This window comes from Phalacrocorax aristotelis, chromosome 1 (assembly GCF_949628215.1).
Source record: "Phalacrocorax aristotelis chromosome 1, bGulAri2.1, whole genome shotgun sequence".
Lineage (NCBI taxonomy): Eukaryota > Metazoa > Chordata > Aves > Suliformes > Phalacrocoracidae > Phalacrocorax > Phalacrocorax aristotelis.
Window position 1 is genome coordinate 103,682,938 of NC_134276.1, and position 14,996 is coordinate 103,697,933.

Here is a 14,996-nt window from a genome sequence, read left to right on the forward strand (position 1 = left end):
GGTGATTTTTCTGCCTTTGAGGTTCTTGGCTTTATAGATATTTTATCCTGTACTTCCATACTGTTGTGAAAAGTACACAGAAATACTCTTGAATCAGTATTTTATATTGTGGCTTGCATTTAGTAGGCTCTTTAATACCTACACTTTTTTATAGTACATGGGTTGATACGGAGCAAAAAAGGATTAATTTTAAAAACAGTGCTTTTGAAAACATGTACAGCTGCAGTGCATGGACTTTCAAATGTAGGGACGGAGGTTCCAGAAATGTTTGGAAATTCTTAAATTGAAATTGTATCCTAAGCTAGAGCTTGTGTGAAACAAAAATGTAGTTTTTTTCATACTGCTTTCAGCAGGTGAGACTATTATAACTGAAATAGGGAAGTTTTTTTTATGACCTCTGCCTTAATGATTTGGATAACGTTTTGTGGCTAAGCCTTTCTACTAGTTTGTCTGCATTAATTTTTCCTTGTGTATAAAAGAATCCATGTGGACAGCAGGAGGCAATTCTTAAACTATTGAAATTATTAAGACTGAATAAAGATCCAAGTCTTGAATGGTCCTTGGAGTAATTAGTTCTTACGTAAAAATAAAGTTCCACTTCCTTTCTTTTACACTGCTGTCTCTTGCCCTATGGTACGCCCCCATCCCAGTGAACAGGATACCCTGGATGGTTTTCATTGCCAAATGAATGGACTGGGGGCAGTGGGCAGTAGAAACAGAGGCAGAGCTAAACTGCTTTTTTCTTTAGCAGGTGGTGTCACTATATGGGGAAGGAAGGTAGGGAACAACTATAAGCTGTTTTTTTTTTTTTCCCCAAACATCCAGTTATGGTCGATAAAAGCAGCAAGTCATTTCTAGCAGGTCAGGCTTTACAGGGCAGAGCATTCCAGGGACAGGCTCCTGTTGTGAGGCGGTACATTGGAGACACTTTCAAGCTGCAAATTATTGTTGCCTTTGTTACATCCATCACATTTATTTTTTAAATAAAGTGTAGGTTTCTGTGTCTAGGTTGTTTCTTGAGCTGATCGTGGTGCCCTTTGAGGAATTAGATGTATTATTAGAAGGATGGTCCTCTGAAAATGCGGGGGGAGTTTCCATATGTTGGTTTGGGAAATGTGTATGAAAGAAGATCCAAGTCTAATTGAACATATACAAATGTAAAGTACATGGGTGTCTTACTGAACAGTTTCCCCTTCTAACTGAAAATCCACAAGCAACTAGTAGGGTTGTTAAATTTTAGATTTACCTGTCTTTAAAACATGGCTTTGACACATGTAACTGATACTGAAAATTAAATAACAATCAGCTTTAAAATAGTCATTTGGTATTCTAAAATCTTACGAAAATTTAAAAAGGCAACAAAGTGCTATTCCAAGAGGTAGTGGTGGGGGGGGTGTGTGAAGAGAGGGCAGAATACATACATACATACATATACACACGTACACATATATGTGTGTATAAATGCATGTGTGCATCTATATATATAAAAATATTTGCATCTCGCTTTGATGCATGTTTCAGCTGTAGTTCATCCTGAGCTGGAAATATCTGTGTGTACTGACCTCATTGCTTTTAGTACGTTTTTGTTGCTGTTGCCCAGAGTGCTGTCTGTAACAGCAAAGGAACAGTTCACAGTGAACTGTTCAGTCCTGTTCTTCCAAAGCTCTTGTTTATTCCCACCTTATTAGCCTAACTTTCAGCCTCTTGTGTTCTTTAATTTCTCCAAGCTACCGTATTCTTTATTGCATCCTCCCTGGCTGCTTCAGTGTATATAGCTGATTTCCCCTTTTCCTGCCTTCTGGCAGTTTTTCTCCTTGGATTTTTTTTTTTTTTCTCCCCCGCCCCACCCTGCCCCGGTTTGCAACGTCATTCTTGGGATACCTTTTAAGACACTCCTTTTTATTTTTTTGCTGCCACTTGTTTATTGTCATCTTCTGTCCTGCTATGAGCTCTCCTAGTTGCCTGGTTCTCTCCAGTTGTGTTCCTGAAATAGGAACGCTGAAGTGCTGCTTTCACACTGGATTCTTTGTTCTTGTTATATGGGACTGGCTCCTTTTTCTGGAGGACCATTTGCTTCTTGGTCTGTAAAGGAAAGGATATGGAGTGCCTGCCTTAATGTTGGCTTCTTTTTTCCTCCTCCATCTAATTTTTCAAGCCTTCTGGTAGTTTGTTTGCAGGTATTGGGCTTTGGATTTTTTTTTTCTTTCATTACCTCTTAACACAGATTTTCCTGAATTTTAAAAAATCACACTGACTTTCTTAAGAGGCTTTCCATTTATTCTAAAGAAATAAAACTAAAAATTGGAATTAAACTTTTTTTTTTAAATCAACGCACAGACACTTCTGTCTTTTATCTGACAGTTTTTATTTGTCCGTGCTGTGATTTCTCAGCAGGCAAGGATGTTAGCTGAAGTATGTCTTACAGCTTGAATGGCTTTAAAAAGCAAACATTCTGGCACTAGAACTTGCCTTTTATGGAGATTAGTAATGAGAAATCATGGTCTTGGCTTGATTTTTGGTGTTGGAAAAGATATGTGGCTACCTCTGGAAATACAATTTTTCTTCTTTCATAACTCCTGGAATAGGAATAGAATTAAGAAAGTAAATACCTTCTTGCCTAGTCTTTGTATTTCATTGGTGTAAGGCTTTCATTTTGTATTGCTGAAAGTCTTGTAACCACTTTACTTGCCTTTAAATACTTGGCCAAATTGTTTTATCTTCTGCATTGTTTTTTTTCTTAACTGAGGCAGTGGATAAGTCTGTGTAAGTGGTCACATCACAAGTATCTCGGAACTTTAAATTAATAGAGAAGTAAGAGATAATTTTTTAAATTACATATTGCTTACATCGTGATACGCTGTCAAATGAAGATACTTTTATTCTCTTATTTTGCTTTGTGGCAATTGATTATATTTTTGGCTAGTATACAAGGGCTCTATTTTTTCTTTATTGTGAAGAGCAAAATCAAATTATGTAATGAAAAACCATTTTTCTATGATTTTTGGGGAATATATATATAATTATTATGTGTGTGTAGGAAATGTTTAAGATCTCCATGGTTTTTTTGCACTGTACAAATCATGACAATATAATGATTCTACGTTTAGTAAGCCACAGCTTAAATAGGAAGTTAAGTTCATGGGAAGAATAGAAGATAGTATTTAATGAGGCAGAGCACCTAGCCATGAGCTGTGATATAGAAGGAGGAATTAAAAAGAAGTACTGGGATGTCCTGGCTTCTTTCTGCTTGGAAGATAGGAAGGAAGATCAGAGAAGAGAGAATGGTCCTGACAAGCTGATGTGGATTATGCTTCCAGGTCTAATGACTAGTGGAACAGAAGTGTGCACAGTATGCTGTAGAAACATAGTGTAGCATACGGTGTAGTTTTTGTAACTGGTTATTTTACAGTGTGGAATCACCACAGCAGTTTATGGAGTATATAGAATTCAGCGTAGATCCAGAGTAGGCAGAGTGGTCTGGAAAGTGGCGAAATGTGTATTAGATTTTGATGTCTTCTGGCATGCATGCATGCATGTTTATGAGTGCTGGACTATAGGACTGCTATTTAAAAACAAACCTCCCCAAATCCCTCATTTCCCTATTGTCTTCAAATGCTCTACAGGAAGTGAAGTACAATAAGTATGTCATGTTGTTCAGGTGGTGCTGCGGTCCTGAGGACAGTGTATCCCTCTTCCCTCAGCTTTCTGTGTTCAGCCCTTCACAGATGTTTCATCAGCTCTGGCAGTTCTGTGTGCAAGTTTTAGTTTCTCTCAGTTTCTGAAATGTGAAGCTAATACTTATTTTCAGAGTTATGGTCAATTCTGGAAGACAGAGCAGTGTCTTTTCTGAATGCCTAGGTTGAAGACTTTTTGAAAGTGTTTTGTAATAAATTTTCTCACGTGAGATGTAAGTCATAGTGACGCTATTTGTGAAAATGAAGTTTGGGGTTTGTTTTGCTTTTTCAGATTTGAAGAGCTGAACATTCTAACTGTTTATACATGTTTTGAATATAGAATATGCTTTCTGCAAATTCAGATTTTTTAAAAAAGAAAAGAGTATTTAAAACTAGCACTGCAGAATCCCTTTTTGTGCTTAATGGTCTTAACAGAACAGCACTCTTAACTTCTGATATGATTAAAACTCTTTGAAATAGTGTGCCTGGGCCATGTTTATAGAAACGAGATCAGAATTATTCTGTAGGTCAGGTTCACAGAATACATCAAACTGTCATATATAAAGACTAGTAACTTCTGAAAATTTTGTCCTTGAGGAATTAACTTTCCCACTGGCTGACATTAGTATGGAGAACAGTGCAGAGGATTCTCCAAAACAGTTTGTGCAGTTGATTTTAATAATAATGTGGTATGGCCGTAGCGAACAAAATGGTAAACATCTCCATTAAAGACATTAGCAATGACTGTACATAGTGGGATAATTCAAAAACTTAGTATTGATTTGATCATTTTAATGGATAAAAGTTGTCATACTTTTATGTACATTATTTTAAGATGGGTTTATGTGAGTCTAGCTATCTGTAGGGCCGTCCTAACATTTCTATTTGGTAAGCATATTCAGGCTAATATAAATCAAGCTGCAGTTATTTCTGTTTGGGTGTTGTGGGGTTTTTTTGGTGTTTTTGTTTTTTTTTTTTTTTTGTTAAATAGCAAGTTCCCATACCATAAATTAGCAGTGCCTATACCATAAGTTAGCAGATACTCATTTTCAGACAGAAATGGAACTTTGACAGCAGCCGTATCAAAATCTGGTAAATCAGTGAATATGGGTTAGTTCACAAGGAAGACAGCTTTGAATGATTCCTGGAAAAATCTGCTTGTTAGCCTCTTTGTTTCAAGGGCCAGCCAGCATTGTGTACATCATGTGGAATGTCAGTAATCAAGCAGTTGTCTGAAATGTTGTCTTTTTGGTTAATTGCTTAAACTTCAGAATACTTTTTTGATATTTGTTTTCTCTCTTTAGCTCTTCTCACTGATGGAAATGAAACCTCCTATTTCCCGAGCAAAAATGATTCTCATCACAAAGGCTGCCATTAAAGCTATTAAGGTAAAGTACAACAGAGCAAACATGAAACTGTTAACAGTAGCAATGTTTTATTATTTTACTTCTAAGCAAATGCATCTCTGGATTTCCCAGTCTTAGCTTCATGGATGTTTTATTCTAGAAACAAGTGGGTGGTGGATACCATCTTTTGGTTTTAGACTAGTAGTGTAATGCCAGCTTGATTTTTTTTTTTTCTTTTTTGAATCATTGCTTTTTAATGCTACACCCACTATGGTGTTTTGATCTGTAGGTAATAAAATTTTAAATGTTGCAGGATGCAGCTCCACTGTAACGTGTTAAAATATAGCAGACTTGCTTAATAAATCCAGAAAGCTCTCACTAATACTGTAGCAGCGGTGTCTTTTGTGTCACATTTACACACTTCTGACAGAAAGGATGGCTTGTTTCTGTCTGTTCCCCCCATGAAATCTTTTCCTCTGTGCTTGATTAACTTAGCTTGTTAAGATACTTGTTTTTAGAATGTGACTACAATATTTTGTAGTCTTTCCTAAGTGGTAGTAAGCACAGAGAGTTAAAACACTTCTCAAATTATGCGCTACTGTTGAGTAGATGATAAATTAATTTCTGTATTTATTTTCCAGCTCTACAAGCATGTTGTCCAGATTGTAGAGAAGTTTATCAAAAAGGTAAAAAGTAACAAATTATCTACTGATAAAGATATTGTCTGCATCTGTTACTAGATATTATTAATAATGCTAGTAAATAACAAAAAGGCTTGTGTTACTCAGGGATTGAGTGAGGAAATTCTGTTTTGCTAGGATTTTATACATTTTGGTATCTCTTCATCTATATAATCTCCTCATTTTAGTTTTCCATAGTACATTAAGAAGGGAAGAAAAAAAATTTGTGAAATTCCCCTTTCTTCCTCTACCCAGCAACTGGGGAGGAAACTGAAGGTACTGAACTTCAGGTTAATTTTCACTGGCTAAGATAATACATATTACAGTTTTCATGCTTGCCTAGGCATGTAGAACAGGCTAAAATATAATACTCACTAAAACCAAACTATCGTGCTGCCTAAAGTAAGTTCCTCTGAGTGAACAGGAAAAATATTTTTTAATTAAAGTCCTTGAAAGACCTCCAAAGAGAAGGACTTTGCATCAAATTCTGGAAAATAGAATTGGTGGAAGTAGTTCAGTGCACTGAGTGTGGGGTAGCTTGATAGCAGAATTGTGACAATCTGTACTGTAATGTAGTAGACCTCTTGTGGTCATGTGTTTTCAAGCAAAAGGTACTGTAAAAGCAGTGATTGAGAAGATAAAGGCTGCTTCAGGCCATCCAGGTATATTTTACTCTGCCCCAAATGCGAAAGCATGTTTTTCTCCTTTCTTTTCCATTTCTACAAAGCAAACCCCTAAGACTCCCACAAAAAACAAATCAACATTTTTTTTTTCTACTCAAGTCTATTAAATATGGATTTCCTGTAGGGATCAAAGATGAATGTAAGGATCTAAGGTGAATGCATGTTACCTTGTTAGTATCACTGCATAATGGAAAATTATTTCTATGTTTTCAGTGCAAACCGGAATATAAAGTCCCTGGACTGTACGTTATCGACTCTATTGTTCGTCAGTCTCGTCACCAGTTTGGAACGGACAAAGATGTTTTTGGGCCAAGATTCTCTAAAAATATTACTGCCACATTCCAGTATTTGTATCTTTGTCCATCTGAAGACAAGGTACAACTAGAATTTCTTAAGTGTTGTTGTGAATTGATAACAGTGCTGCCTTGGTGTTCCCTCTTACATGAACGCTAATTTGGTGATTCTCTATGTCCATGGTAGTGAATGTTGTTATATGACATGATAAAACACACTGAGAAAGATTATCAAAAGTGATAGTTAAGTTGAAAGTTCTAGTTAAAATATTTATTTTGCCTAGCTTCATCAGTTTTGTTTTGCCTGTGCAGACACTTGAACAGTATGTGTAACTATGCTAAAACCTTTTGTCTTGAGGCTCCTTCAGGAAAGATTACTATGGAAGGTGGTATCTCCCACAAAAAGAAAGTGTTGTAGGAGAAGCTCTGGTGTTGTAGGCAGTGAAAGTTCCGCTCCCAAGTGTTTTCTAAGAAAATCATTATGTTGATTTCCTCTGTCTTCTCTACAAATCCCACACTTGAGAGTTTCCTTGCTGCTCTCCATTTTCTAGACTGGTTTAAGGCCTCGATTTTCTTAGTTTTGCTGTACTTGCTGATAGAACAGAGGCTCAGAAAGTATCCTGAATTCATGATGGTCCAGGTTACTACCAACAGAAGATGGCTTTTATGCCCTCTGTCAGAACAATTTCAAAAGACACCCAAGGAAGTTGCCAACTGGTTTCCAGAAAATCGCCTACTTACTCTTCTTTTTTATAACTGAATTTTCCACTAACTTTCTAACTAAGCTTTTGAAAGGCTTTGATGCTCTGTATTTTTCTAATGGGGAAACATTTAGACCTTTGGGTCTTGAATCTCGTATCTGGAGCTTCTGGGTTAATAGCCTGGTGAAATAGTGCAGTCCCTCTTCTTTCTGTCTTTGTGGTTATCATTTTGTTCATCTAAGTGAATTAGACTATCCATCTCCTTTATGGAGCTACCTGGTATCTTGCTGCTAAAATAATTAAGATGATTTCCACTAGGTAAATAATACTGTATATAACGTGCTTGCTTTAATGAATTTCCAGTACCTAAACAAAAAACCTGATCTGCAGATACAGAACAACTATGCTTGATTTTCAAAGAGAACGATACTACTCTTTTTAAACAGCCTTTCTGTAAGATTATTATGTGACTGAAAACAAGACTATTAAATTTATTCATTTTTTGGCCTTCATATTGTTTCCAGGTCTTTTGGAGAGACATAATACCCAAAGCCAAAATACGCTGCTGTTTTAAAGTTCACTGTATTTTCAGACCAAAATCTTAACAAAAGCCATTTCAGGTTTCTCTCTAATTGATTGTATTGTAGAAAACATTTTGTGAAATTCTTTGATTGCTTAGCTTGTGAAAGTATAGGTGGATTTGCATGAGTGTATATAACTGAGTCACAGTGAGGCATTTTATTGTTGAAAAAGAAGGAACAGAATCAATTCATTCTTAGCAGCTACAGTAGAAGTAAAAAATACTTAAAATGTATATGGTGCAAGTCAGATGACTAAGTATGCAAAAAAGACACGTGTGTCGATATAACATGTATTCTGACTTTTACCTGCTTGCATGTTCCGACTGAAGCAGCACATCTAGTTAGATATTACTGTTTAATACAGGGAAGGAAGGGCTAATTTCCAGCTTGTTCCTGAAAGCTTCATTGTTCTCAATGTTAAAAAAAGAAATGAGCTTAAAATAACAGCTGACAATCAGAAGTTCTAATTTAATCTTTTTGCAATGATTGCTTAGAATGTTTTCGACTTGCTTTCCTGATCTTCTGAATGATGGTGGAGATGGGTTTTCTGGTGTCAAGAGAGAATTGGTTGGGTTAGTAGAAAAAAATTCAAGCAAACCATCTTCTGTTGAACTTTAAAGCTTTGTTTTAGTGTTTTATAGTCTAATTGCCCCCCTCTTCATTAGGGTTTTCCAGCTCATCTTCGTTTTCTCTGTCTTTCTTGTCACATTTGTTTCACCCCCTTATGACTGTGAAGAAGTGGTGGGGCTGATGTGGCTTCCCCTATCGTATATCAAACCGGAATTTTTCTGACTGGCCAGAACCATTTTAGAAAAATGGCACAAGTTGTTTTTTATTAACACAGATAGTAAAATAAGTTGGCAGTTTTAATCTCTGCCGTGTAAGAAGTCTTGCTGACCTATGTGACAACATTGGGTTGTTAAATAGGTATGCCTGATTATTCTGAAATCCTATACTGTTCAAACCTTTCGTCTCACTGTACTGAAGATAAAATTGGAGTTTGTGAATTAGGAAAGCTATATTTAGTGTTGATGCTTGCTTTTGTTTTGACAGAGTAAAATAGTCCGTGTCTTGAACCTTTGGCAGAAAAATGGAGTATTTAAAATTGAAATAATTCAACCTCTTCTGGATATGGCAGCAGGAACTAGTGCCACTGCACCAGTGACAGAAAATGCTACTAATAATGAAGGTATGAATGACATTGTAACTTCCTCTTTTAAAAGGGCGATTGATAATAGCTTGTTTGCTTTCACATTAAAGCACTTACTGTTAGTTTCAACAGAAGCACATTAATAAACTCAACTTTGTTGTCATGATTACGTGGAGCAGCTGAACTCATTCTAAATAAATGCTGATACTGTACTTCGGAAATTATCAGAATGTGAACACTTACTTGGAATAGATCTAAAATGTATATCGTGTGTATGCATATGAATGTACATACAGGTGCACGCTTGACTTACAGATTACTTCAATGCCCCCTCTTAAAAATACTTTCATTTTTTTCTTTCAATCAGAAATATTTTTCTGTTGCTTCTCAATTTTATAATTTTGCTGTCATTTTTTAAAATGTTAGAATCTGGATAAGTAAAATATGATCATATATGTTAAGAGCTTCATCTTTCTTTGAATCAACTTAGTATCTGAAAGCAACAGCTGTCAGTCTGTTTCAGTATGCAGCCCCAAAACATTTTAGCTGGTGTTTCAAATCCAAATTCTTGATCAGTAAATTTATGCTTGGCAGTAGGCTTTTACACGGGCTGCTGGTTGAAAACCACTGACATGAAGAGTAAAGTAATGACGGCCTGCCCACAGAATTTTCACTGACCTATTTTATGCCACATAAAAAGCTGGTAGTGAAGTTACTGAATTCTGGATGAGAATATGCATACCACAATTCTTTTTTCTCTGGAGGGGCATCTCTTTGAGTTTGCACTCTATATTTCAGACTTAGCTTTGGTAACCTATTTATTGCGCTCATGTATGTTGGAGTAGGACTTGCAAAAAATGTAATGGAGTGAGGGAGGTGTGACAGAGAAGAAAATGATGCACAACAGCATAAGTGAAATGGTCTCCAGCAGTGTTTAGGAAAGCTTATCCTACTGACATATTTTATAAACATGGCAGGGCAGGAGAAGGGAGTGTCTTAGCATCTGAGCTTGGGTGCAGACTGGTGGCTATACAATTTCATTCTTATATGACAGGTGAGTGGCACTATTTTTCCATTGTTGTCTCACCACTAGTAGCTAGCAGGTTGGGTGCCGTCTGTATAGATTTTCGTGTATAAAAGTACCGATTTCAGTGAGATTGTTTAAATGCACCAGAGGGGATAATTTGGCCCTGAAATAAATATGCTAATGAATAATAATAAATATATTAATGCATTATGTGAAATAGAATCTGTTTAGCTCGTAATGCTACAAAGTCTGTGTAGCCGAAAAAAGAGAGAGAGAGAACTGCAAGTTTTCTCCCTTGAGCAGGCAAATATTCTTCTGAATATATACAGGAAATATTTTGGAAGTTAATTTATATTTAAAAACAATCACGTATCTTTTTGCAGTATTCTTATGTAGCATCTGACTTAAGGGAAAATATTATTCAACATGTTTGTCTCTGCTTGCTGCATGTCAACACTGCAGTTATTTAAACTGCGAACAGATGAAAGCTTTAAAGAAGTTAGTATTATGAGGCAAACATTTGTGTAGTGTCTCAAACTAAAAAAATCTTTGTTTCCTCTAAACTGTCTCTCCTTTTACAGTTTTATAGTAGTCCATTAAAAGATATTTGCTAAAGAATAGTTACTTGCTCACAGCACGTACAACTAGATGGCATTACTCCTAATTTACTTCATAGTGGCAAAATGTTTGTTAAAAAAGCATTGTAGTCGAAAGCAAAGAGAATGGGAAAGCTGCTTGTAGACAAAGCTAATAGCGTGTCTTAAAATGTGATCTCAGTTTTAGTAGAGGCCAGTGGAAATAGGAGTCTTTTCCTGGAAGAATTAGTAAAAATTATTTTTCTGGTAGGAGGATTCATCTATCAGATGCAGGTTTGGCTTGTACCTATGCAAAAGTGGCATGTGAACGAACCTTATCAAAGAAAGAGTTGCTTGTGAAATGATTTTTAAAACCTTCAAGTATTACCAGACACTTCAGCAAGAGTTCAGTTACTGCTAGAAAATAGAAAATATTAAGAGAAATTTGGTTGCTCTTAAAACAAACCATTAGACGTTTGATTTGAAATACACACCCAAAAGAATGACTCCAGAACTTTGTAATCCAAGCTAAGGTTTTAGGTGTATTGATACACATTGCTTAACACTGAAAAATTATTTTTCTCTTATCTTTTCTAAAATTGGACAATTCTAAACACTGAGTTGTGATCTAAATGCTGGATGCTGGACTAGCTTTCAGATAGGCCATTTTTCTTTGTTTTTTTTTGTATTGTATATAATAATACTCAGATGTGAGCAGTGAATGGAGCAGTTAAAGGCAAAATGAATAGAATATGCAGTTGGGGTAGTTTAGATAGGACTTTTTGGGTTAAATAGAGTATTGTAGATAGACAGTTGTTTTGAGGAGGTAGATGTATGCACTGAAGAGTAAGATGAATGTTTTGGAGTAACATAGCGCTTTCTCAATTCCTGTGAACTCTCAGGTTCGCCACCCCCTCCAGCAAAGGTTCCTTCGGAGCCCCCGCAAGTTACTGCTAACTCAGTACCTACTGTGCCACAGTTGCCCAGTTCTGATGCCTTTGCAGCTGTAGCTCAGTTGTTTCAAACAACGCAAGGACAACAGGTAACCTGTTTATATTTGGTTCCCTTCTAACTCCAGTTTTTATGTTAAATTGGGGGGGGGGAAATTGCGGAAGTAATATCCTTGATTTGAGGCAAAACAAAAAGCCTCCCTAAGGTCTTCAGTGGAAAACTTGTAAGAGTTAAAGTCAGTATTTGGATGATCTGTCACCCTTCTAACCAGGGGTTATGGTATTTGAGGAAAATGCAGTTATATATTCCTAAATAATTAGTTCTGATTGGTGCAGTTACAAAGTTTCAAGAACAGTCAGAATATATAAAACAAAATGTTTGAGTTCTATTGTTTGGTTCACTTAATCGTTGGCAGTTTTGAAAGGCCTGAATACTGAAATCTTGGGATCTGCTGATTTTAGCCACTGAAATGTTTAAAAAGTGACTTTTGGTCTTGCTAAAATTTCTCCATAGTTGAGTCAGGTTGCTGTTGGTGTTCATCCTGTGCCATAGTCTGGTTTGATGTAAAATTTATATCCTATAACTCTTTCAATACTATGTGTTTATGTAAGAACATATACTTAACACTATATGTGTTTTTGTAGCTTCAGCAAATTCTTCAGACTTTTCAACAGCCTCAAAAACCCCAGTCACCCGTCATAGATAACACTGTGATGGCTCAGGTTCAAGCTATTACTGCTCAGTTGAAAACTACAGCAGCACAACCACCAGAACAAAAAGCTGCTTTCGCACCGCCTGAGCAAAAAACGTCATTTGACAAAGTAAGTCTTCATTTGTTCTGTGCGTTTTAACTTTTTCAGTTCAGCAGAGGACTGTTTGATGGAGACCTCAATGTCACTTGTTTGTTAGGAGAAAAATTATGCAAATTTTGTTTCTTCTCTTTCCGTTTGGAGGTTGGTTTCCTGTTTATATAGCCTTTGCATTTTCTGAAGCTGAATAAAACTGTTTTTGGACAGTTTCTGATTCTGTATTAGAATTTTTTTTTTTTCTGATTCTAACCTTGTCTTTAATTCCACAGCTGTTAGATATATAGTAAGACTTCGATAATAAGCATGTTTTGGCTGCCAATTATATAAGATACAGAAAAAATAGTTGTTTCAATCTAATTTCTTTCAGAAGCTGCTAGATCGGTTTGACTATGATGATGAGCCAGAAGCAGTGGAAGATTCAAAGAAAGAAGATTCAGCTCCTTCTCCTTCAGTTTCTCAGCCAACTTTGTAAGTTTTGTGTCATAATAAAATTAACAAATCTTGGTTCTAAAAAAATCTGCTTTAAATTCCAAGTTACTTCAGTGCTTAACTGTTACAGACCAAAGTTAAAATGGTGTTAACAACTTCTGGTGGTTCATTTTTTCTTTTTCTTTTTTCTTTGGTGATCCGGTGTAGCTTTGGCATGTTGCATCATTGATTGAGGAATGTGTTCTGTAGAGAAAACCTCAGTTTGGTTTCAAGATGAGTTCCATGTTTTTATTGCACAACTGAGTGCATTAGGGCATTGTTAGTAATCAGCTGGATTGCTTTGCTGGCTGGGGAAAAGATGCTGTTTCAAACATTGTGGTAGTTCTAACTATTAAAAAAATTTAAATTGGCTTTGCAGCTTTACGTTCTCAAACATTAAATACCCACGCAAACTAACTCAGACTCCTGTTTCCCTTTTGATATGCATTATGATAAAGTCTTAAATTACATGATCACATACTAGTTTTTTCCACAGGACCCCTCTCTCATTCAGTGCACAGGCTGGATGGTGCTCAATACCTGGGTTAGTCAATATTTCTTTTTTTCCCTGCTTCAGTATGTGGCCCCATGTCTTACTTTCTGTATATGCCATCCAAACCCTGCTCTTAAAAACAGAATCACTAACTTTGTCATTAGCTTTCTTACTGTGTTTATCACCTTGAACACTTTAATGTTCCACAAGTATTAGATAATTAAAATGCCTTTTAAGTAAATTGGTAATATTTTCCCTATAATACAGATGGAACTCTGGAGTACAGAAAGATAGGGTAGATCAAACATAAGCACTGCTTGTGTATGTCCAACTAGAGATCATTGGACTAGGCTTTTCAGCATGTTTAGGTTCTGTTTGTAGCACTTCAAAGCCTCTGTCCTTTTTACCTTATAGTTGTGTAAGATGCCTCTCAAGATTGGATTCCAGTAGTCTCATTTTTGGGCACATAAATTCATTAATACTCTGTATTAAACTGATCTGTCCAGAATCATCAAAGAATTGTATGGTACTGGTGTCTTAAAATACTACAAAGTTCCATTTCACATCACCATGAAACTCCTTTATCTTCCTGAAATCCTGTTCGGTTTCTGACACAAACTGCATCTTGTAAGCAGGTCCTGTGAACTGCACAGACCCCATTAATTCCCTGAGCACTGTCCATTCTGTGTGTTGAATCAGGAAGTGAATGGCTTTACTGTAATCCTTGTGTGATATACATACCCCTTTCTCCTCTGCCCTAAATTCCTCCCAAACTAAAGTGTTTTTTTCCCGGCAAAAGTATGGCCAATTTATTTTCCTTGAGGAAAGGCTTACTTCTTTTGTTCCCAGAAAAGGAACTGGAAAGGCAGAAAGTTAGCCTAAGGCAGACAACCTTCATGAAAAATTTCTGTAGACTGAGATCTTTAGAAAGATCATCCAAGTACAGGGGGAAGAGAAGCTTAAATCTTTATGTAGCATTTCTTTAAATGTTAAAGGACTACTCTTACAATGGAGAAAAATTTTAAGGAAGCCACTCATCCCCTTTCTTTGTTTTAATTTTTTAGAGAGAAAATGGGATCATAATAAAGATAATTTTTCTGTCTAATTTTGAAACAAGAATGCATAAATATACATAGAAATATAAAATAAAGGCAAATAATCTGTGTATCTACTGACTTGTCTCACCAAAATATTACTGGTTTTAGTGGATTTCCAGGAGAAGGTATACAACAGCCAGTATTTCCTCAACTTGCAAATATGGATCCCTTTCAGCAGCGAATGATGGGAATGCAGCAGGATCCAATGCGTCACCAGGTGACTTCAGGCGTTTCCCTTGTCCGTCTGTTGTGTTATGTTTTCCATTTTGTGTTGTTTTCTTTGGTGCCGAGGTAATAAAGTGGTGTTCCTATTGGTGAAGGGCAAATATGGCTTAGCCCTCCAACTTTCCCAAGCATCAAATTTTTGTTCTCTGTTCTAGTCAAGCTTTGAAAAACAAGATTTTTATTTTATACACCGAAACGCTTGACCTATTTAATCTTTCTCGGGTTTCTGATCTTTTATTGTGA

At 36.2% G+C, this 14,996-nt stretch overlaps 1 protein-coding gene across 2 annotated transcripts in view; it reads left to right on the forward strand.

The window, feature by feature from the left end:
* The window catches only part of SCAF4 (SR-related CTD associated factor 4), a 46,923-nt gene that overhangs the window by 6,993 nt on the left and 24,934 nt on the right, over positions 1-14,996 (forward strand). The window contains exons 2-10 of one of the 2 annotated variants that reach the window (XM_075101014.1): positions 4,979-5,062; positions 5,662-5,706; positions 6,597-6,758; positions 9,012-9,147; positions 11,613-11,752; positions 12,306-12,482; positions 12,838-12,938; positions 13,435-13,482; positions 14,637-14,745. In XM_075101014.1, the coding sequence (XP_074957115.1) occupies positions 4,979-5,062; positions 5,662-5,706; positions 6,597-6,758; positions 9,012-9,147; positions 11,613-11,752; positions 12,306-12,482; positions 12,838-12,938; positions 13,435-13,482; positions 14,637-14,745 (1,002 nt within the window). The remainder of the gene's footprint in view (positions 1-4,978; positions 5,063-5,661; positions 5,707-6,596; positions 6,759-9,011; positions 9,148-11,612; positions 11,753-12,305; positions 12,483-12,837; positions 12,939-13,434; positions 13,483-14,636; positions 14,746-14,996) is intronic. The other variant, XM_075101022.1, reaches the window with a different exon arrangement.